The sequence below is a fragment of the Lipotes vexillifer genome, unplaced genomic scaffold (genome assembly GCF_000442215.2).
Source record: "Lipotes vexillifer unplaced genomic scaffold, Lipotes_vexillifer_v1.1 scaffold661, whole genome shotgun sequence".
Classification (NCBI taxonomy): Eukaryota; Metazoa; Chordata; class Mammalia; order Artiodactyla; family Lipotidae; genus Lipotes; species Lipotes vexillifer.
In genome coordinates, this window is record NW_006796183.1 from 786,433 (window position 1) to 793,854 (window position 7,422).

At 57.1% G+C, this 7,422-nt stretch overlaps 1 protein-coding gene across 11 annotated transcripts in view; it reads left to right on the forward strand.

Annotated features, from left to right (window-relative positions):
* Positions 1–3,576, forward strand: part of ST3GAL3 (ST3 beta-galactoside alpha-2,3-sialyltransferase 3) — a 206,207-nt gene extending 202,631 nt beyond the window's left edge. For 9 of the 11 annotated variants that reach the window (XM_007468247.1, XM_007468250.1, XM_007468252.1 and 6 more), the window contains one exon: positions 2,909–2,998. In XM_007468247.1, the coding sequence (XP_007468309.1) occupies positions 2,909–2,998 (90 nt within the window). Of the gene's footprint in view, positions 1–2,908 lie in introns of all 11 variants that reach the window. The other 2 variants (XM_007468248.1, XM_007468256.1) reach the window with 2 other exon arrangements.
* The last annotated feature ends 3,846 nt before the right edge of the window (positions 3,577–7,422 follow it).

A 7,422-nucleotide genomic window follows, 5' to 3' on the forward strand; every position in this document is an offset into this window, starting at 1 on the left:
AGAGTCGCTGTGATAATGTATAGAAGAGGCCTGGCCATGGTAAGCGCCCATACGTGTTAGCCACTGTTATTAATATTAATTTTTTCACCCCCTCCTTACTCTTGTTACCTCTGAGCACCCTAGGGAAGTCACTGAAATGCTCTTGCTTGGATGTAGGGTCCCTGTTGTCACATCGGGGTGTCTTCAGAGGGCAAGTGAACCATTCCGCGCCCTGGCCCCACCGTTGCTTCACCTCCACCCGACTGATCAGTCCATTCTCCAGGCCCAGTGAGAGCCTGGGGATGTGAAGACAGTGGGGCGAGGACCGAATGCCAGCGGGCTATGTGAGGGGTGTCAGAGGCGTTCATAAAGGAGAGGACTTGCCTAGAGGTCCAGTGGTTAACTCCACACTTCCAATGAAGGGGGCGCTGGTCGGGGAACTAAGATCCCACATGCTGCGCAGCGCACCCAAAAAATTAAAACCAAACAAAAAAACATAAAGGAGGAGAGAGAGCAGAGAAGGATTAGAAGTGGCAGGGTTGGGGAATTCTCTGGCGGTCCAGCGGTTAGGACTCTGCGCTTTCACTGCTGACTAATATCCTGTAAGCTGTGTGGCGTGGCCAAAAAAAAAAGAAGATGCAGGGTCGTGGAGACCAAAGGAGGGAGTGCCTACAATGTCCAGCACTGCAAGGAAGTCCCAGATGTGTGCTGAGAAGTGGCCGTCAGATGTACCAGCCCCGAGGGACTGGGCAGTAGCCAGAGGGTGAAGTGGGCTCGCACAGGAATCTGCCATGGGAGGGAAATCTGGGCTGGAAATGAGGATCTGTGGGTTCCAAATGAGCACAGCTGCTTGTTCAGGTAGAGAGGAGGCACGGATGAGGTTTCCCAGGGAGATGACAGAGGAGGACGTGCGATGGTCAGGGCAGAACCCTGGGGGCACAGAGATAAAGATGGGAAAAGAGCTGTGAGAAGGAAGGCTCCTCTGCGAGGGTGCTCTCTGCATCCAGAGTCAGGGGTCCTGGTGAGGCTCCCAGAATCCTGCCGCAGCCCGTGGACAATGCAGGCGGCGTAGTGAGGAGAGCACCGTGAGCTCCTGTGCTGTGTGCGCCGGGGAGAGATTGGGAGGAAAGCGCCAGAGAGGCGGTGTTGCCTGGTCCAAGAGAGAGATGCATCCAGGCAGACCTTTTTGTTTACTCTGTTATTATGAACTTTGTCAAACACATTCAAAGTATAGAGAGTAAAATACTGCACTCCCACGTACTGTCACTCCCTCCCCCAGGTATCAGCACGCGGCCAGTGTGGCTCAATCTGCTCTTCCTCCCGTGCCTCCCCTCCCCGCTGGTTGTCGGGAAAGAAGCCTCAGACATCGTATCATTCCAGCCATAAACATTTCAGTAAATTTCTCTGAAAGATAAGGATGATTTTTTTCAATATTATACCATTACCGCACCTGGAAATTTAACAGTAATTCCTTGAGATCATCAGATATCCAGTCCTCTGCTGACCTTTCAACCCTCAGGGACTCCCAGTGGGTGTTCTTGAAACTGACCCATCAGATTGGTTACTTCTTCCTGGGGAGTGATGCAGGCATGGGTTAAGTAAAGAGCTGTATGAGTTTCTGCGCTCGCTTGGATCCTGGCCCTGCCATGCTTCCATGCCTGCATTTTCTTACCTGGAAAATCTAATTTCATTCAACACATATGTACTGAGCACCTATTCTGTGCCAATGAGTCCCTGCCTTCAAAGACAGACAGTGAGCCAGATGTTTGAATCTTCAAGGAATGAGGGTGAGTCACCCGGTGGTCTGCGACAAGGACGGGCAGTTTGCAGATGGCTGAGGATAATGCCAGGAGTCAAAGGAGCCAGAGGTTCAAGGGAGGTCACAGGGACAGTTGTGTAGATGCAGCAGCAAAGAGTGAGGAAGAGCCTGCCACCTCCAGGCACCATGAGTGTGGGTGTGAGGGAAGAAAGAGTATGTCTGGGGGATGCTGTCCTTGGGGGCAGCCAGGTTTGTGGTCAGCACAGGAAGTTGAAGGGGGTGTTCAGAGAAGAAGCATATAGGGGATCTTGCCCAAGTTTCAGACTGAAAAGATTTGGAAGGTTGGAGGAGGTTGACTGGGTCAGATAAGGACCAGATAAGAGCTGTTAAGTTCTCCACACCGGTGTATAGTGGCTGTGAACGTCCTAGGGTGAGCCTCAGCGCTGACGGATGCAACAGAGCGGTCAGCTGTGTCCAAACTGTGACAAGGCCATTGGCTTCCGTTGTTCCTTTATTCATTCAATCCTGTTTCATTCTTTGAGAGACTCAGTCATCACAGCTTCCTGGTGAGAGTACTGGGGAAAGGAGAGAACCTGAGCCTGGGTGCAGTCTTCCCCAGGAAAGCCCTGGAAGGCAGCGTCTTCCCTGCAATTTTCATATTAACCGAAAGATGAGCCTCTGGCCCCCTGGCTCCCCTGGTCTGAGAGGCAGGATCTCATCAGCTGCCCCCAGGCCTGGAGAGTGGATTGCAGCAGGCCAGAGAATGACTAAGCCACCCCACACGGTTCCCTTTCCAGCAGGGCCCAACCCCAGGCCTGGGCCGGACCTAAGTGACTCACATTGCCTGACCTCAGGGTGCCTAGGACCTAGGGGCCCGGAGAAGCCGCCAGGCAAGGACAGGTGGAAGGAGTGAGAACAAGGTTGGAAAGCCTACATCTCTAAGACTTGCAAGAAGTTAAGAGGCCGGGGGAAAGGGGTTAGAAGGTTATTTTCTCCAGGTCCTGGGAAGGTAGGAAGGTGAGCTGTGGCACCTCTAGGGCAGACCTCCCACAGTCAGAGCATCGGAGGGTGGTGGTCGGAAGAGGGCATGGGAACCTGCGTTCTAGCAGGGCCACATCCCAGCAGCCACCTGGGCTGCCCAGCTGACCACTGCCCCATCTTTCCTTTCAGTCCTGGACGCACAACATTCAGCGAGAGAAAGAGTTTCTGCGGAAGCTGGTGAAAGCGCGTGTCATAACTGACCTAACCAGTGGCATCTGAGGTGGACCCAGCACATGGCCACAGAAGTCCAGCTTCTGCCACCACCACCTGCCCACTTCATTGGCCTCGGTCTGGCTCTGCCTGAGAGATGCGGGAGCCTTCAGACCCAGAGAAGGACAGTGCCAAGTGGCCCCAGGGGTGGTGAGGCCTCGGTGGGGCAGCCAGAGTTGTGTCTGCTCAGAGGCCAGCCTCAGAGACCAGCACTAGGCCTCACTCTCAGCCTCGGTCCTTGAAGCCAGAGGGCCAGGAGGCCACTGGCCATGCCCAGCGGGCCCAGCATGCAGGAGGCGGACATTAGGCAGCAAGGCTGCTGCCAGAATCATTTCTCCAATCAGTGTTCGGTGTATTATCATTTTGTGAATTTGGGGTGGGGGGAGGGTAGGGATAATTTATTTTTCAATAAGGTTGGAGATGTCAAGTTTGGTCTACTGACCATGCAGAAGACCCACTAAAGGGCCCCTCAGGCAGTGGTACCAGTGGGCTCCCCGTAGAGTGGGAGTGCCAGGACTAGCCTGTGCCCTGCTCTGGGGCTACAGGGAGATGGGCAGGATCTCAGGCCAGCCCCTTCCAGCTCATGACACTGTTTGGCCTTTCTTGGGGAGCAGATGGGATAGTCCCACTCAGCAGCCCCCAGCTGTCCCACAGGGAAACCCTGGAGCCATCCTTTAAGCCAACAAGACGCCCCTGGGCTTGAGTGGAGAGAACTTAGGAGCTCGGGCGGTGAGGCCTGGCCCAACCTGATGGGAATGCCCCTCCCTCCCCAACTGCAGCCGACCCATAGGACAGTGCCCCAGGCCTGGAGTGACAACTTGGCAGCTGTTCTGGGTTTCAGCAGTGAGACTGCCAGGTCCTTGGGTTCTGCCTTTAGCCTGGACCAGAGGGAAGTGAGGCTCAAGGACCTCACCCAGGCTGTGGCAGCCATCCTGAGCAGCCATCATGGAAGCAATAAAGCTCTTCCCTGAACCTGGCCTCCTCTTCCTTTCTCTGACTTTCCTGGAAGAAACAGGAACCTGGGGCCTCAGCAAGTATGCTAAACCCAAGGGCCATCTCTCCAGCCCTCCTGGGTCCCTTTCACTTCTCGTGTTAGCTACAGGACCTGGGTAGCCACCTAGGGACCTTCTGGAGCCTCTCCTGTTCTATAGCCGTCCTGCACCCTCTTTGCCTTAAGAGAGGCAGTCCAGGGGCATCAGGACGTGCCCCAGAATCTACCCTGCTGCCTCCTACCGGAGCCAGAGTTCAGGGGATTGACGCACCAGCCCGTGCACAGTGCCACTGGGTCACCACAGCCCCAGCACTGCAGGGACGGAGGTTCCTGCAAGCACAGGAAAGTTGCACGGCCGAGCCCCCAGCACACGGACCTAAACCACTCCCGGCAGCTCCGCTGAGCCCTGGAAAGACACGCCCTCCCCCTTAGCACACAGGCACCCGGTCTCCCCTCAGGACCCCTCTTTCTGCACAGAACAGGAAGGCACAGCCCATCTCTAGGCCCCCTCTGGCAAACATTATTTTATTTATTTATTTTTTTTCATTTCATTTATTTATTTATTTATTTTTGCGGTACGCGGGCCTCTCACTGTTGTGGCCTCTCCCGTTGCGGAGCACAGGCTCCGGACGCGCAGGCTCAGTGGCCATGGCTCACGGGCCCAGCCGCTCTGCGGCACGTGGGATCCTCCCGGACCGGGCCACGAACCCGTGTCCCCTGCATCGGCAGGCGGACTCTAAACCACTGCGCCACCAGGGAAGCCCTATTTTATTATTATTATTTTATTTTTATTTACTTTTGGCTGAGTTGGGTCTTTGTTGCTGTGAGCGGGCTTTTCTCTAGTTGTGGCGAAGGGGGGGCTACTCTTCATTGCGGCATGCGGGCTTCTCATTGTGGTGGCTTCTCTTGTTGCGGAGCACGGGCTCTAGGCGTGTGGGCTCAGTAGTTGTGGCTCACGGGCTTAGTTGCTCTGCTGCATGTGGGATCTTCCCGGACCAGGGCTCGAACCCATGTCCCCTGCATTGGTCTTAACCACTGCGCCACCAGGGAAGCCCCTCTGGCAAACATTAGAAAGGACATCCCAGCCTTACCCCCTAGAGCCCTGGAATCTGCTCTGTCCCTTCCCCAGCATTCCCAGGCGGGCCTGAGAAAGGCCAACGCACTCCTGCCCCTGAGGCCATAGGCCTGGGAGTGAGCTTCCTGCCAGAGCTGCCACGTGGCAACAGGTGGGGCTGACTGGCCCCGTCACCTCTTACCTGACATCCCAATCCAAGTGCCATTCCCTTCTGACTTCCCACATGCCCCTCTACTGCTGCGCTTTGTGCTCAGACAGAAGCCTCCTCAGCCGAGGGGAAAGTGAGGCTCTGACTGAGGGACAGGGAGACCCAGAAACTCCCTTCCATTCTGCTGTAAACAAGGCCACTATGATGCAAACTCCAATGCTTCCTGTGTCCTACCTGAATGGTGCCCCCTGGAGTTGTGCATGCCAGCAAGCAGCAGCCCTGGCTGATAAAGCCCTGGGGCAGAACCCACCCCCGGGGGGGCGGGGGGGCAGCCAGCTTGGGGAGGCAGCAGAACACAGAGCTGCTCACCGCCTGGCCTTCTGTCCCCCAGGGGTCCTGCCAAGCCTGGGAAAGTCTGGCTTCTAGTCCCCACAACTACACATTAACTGCCCTCCCAAAAGCTGTGGTTCTCCACCTGGCCATACACCAGAATCACCTGTGCAGATGTGGAAAACTGCACATGCCCATTCTGATTCAGGTCTGGGGTGAGGCCCAGATTCAGGTAGTTTTAAAAGGTCCACAGGTGGCTCAGATGCACAGCCAGGGTGCAGCTGGTCCACACATGTTCCCTGAGCACTGTCAGCTTCACCCACGGCTCCCAATTGTCAGTTGGTCAACGATTCCCAAATTGCCATCTCCAGCCCAGCTCTCTTCACTTTGCTCCAGGCTACAAACTCAGTCACTTCCTGAACATTTCCACTAGGATAATCCACAGGTCCCTCCAGCCTGGCACGTCCAACACTGAACTGATGAGCTCCTGCGCCCAACCTACCCCTCCTTCAGGAGCCCCAGCTGCCAGAATGCATCCCCTCCTCCTGGTCACCCAGGCCAAAGGCATGCCATCCTACTTCCTCACCCCATCCAATCAGGCACCAAATGAGTTTTCAAAAAGATGTGTTCCTGAAAGAGCGCACAAGGCCCCGCACTCTCCCCACAATTCAGCTTCAGAATCCTCTCCCCCCCAGCAGCCTCCTGACTGCTGGGTGCTCCAAACCACCCTCCCCACCACAGCCAGAGCCAGCCACTGACATGCACGTTGGATCACACCATTCTCCTGCCTGAAACCCTTCAGTGGTCCCCAGTATCACTGGGATGAAGTCCAGACTCCTTATTAGGACACACAGGATCTGGCCTTTCCTTACCTCTATCCATGTTACCCATCCAACCTCCATCCCACCCACCAGCCGAACTGCCATAATTAGGCATCTGAAATACTAGCCTCCAGCTCCCACCTCAAGCCTCAGTGCAAAAGTTCCTCCGCCAGAACCCTCCCCTTCTTCAGCCCCTGGCACCCACTCCTACCAGCGCCGCTGTGCCAAGCTGAGCAGCGGTGTTTGCAGGTGTGTCTGTACTCCAAGCCCCAGGCGGCAGCGGAGAGAAGCGGCAGCGGAGGGGAGCGGCTGCGCCGCAGGAGCCGGGTCAGACCGTGAAAGCCCCAGCGCAGTCAGTGCCTCTCGGACTCAAAGAATGCAGTGGGCCTGTTGGGAGACGAAACTAGCAGTGGATCAGAGAGAGCATCTAGTGCAGAGCAGCCAGCCAGGACGGCGGGAACCCGAAGGCCAGTGGGCCAAGGCAGGGACCGGCCTGTCCCCTCCCTCTCCCGCCCTCTGCCCGGCCTCCCAACTCCCTACTCCCAGGGTCTACAAACTCCGAACACTCAGTGTCCATGCCGCTGCGCCGCCTGGGTTCTCCACTCTGTCCTGGGGGGCCCTTCCCAGCATCTCCAACCCACCCCACCTCGAGGGACCTAGTGGAGCCAGGGCGACCAGATTCCAGAGGGTGGAATGGCCAGGTGAGCCCTGAAAGGTGGGGCGGGGTGGGGGGGGGGTGCTCGGGCCCCACCCCAGGATCCGGTGACGCCGGGGCTGGAATTTGACACCGGACAGCGGCGGGCATGAGGCTGCTGAGGGATGGAGTTGGGCCCGGCCCCCAGACACGGTCCACGGGCTCCACCAGCAGCAGGTCCCTCGGGTCCCAGCCCTCGCTGTGTCCCAGACCAGAGCCCTGCACTTGCGGTAAGCCGACCTGTTTGCCCACCTCTCATCCCAGCCCAGGGGCTAGAGGGAGCGGCCAGGGTCGTCCCCCTCCACTCCTTTCTTACATCCTCCCTCTCCTGGGCCTGCTGCGCAGCTCTCTGCCCCGCCCAGCCCCCCGCCCCC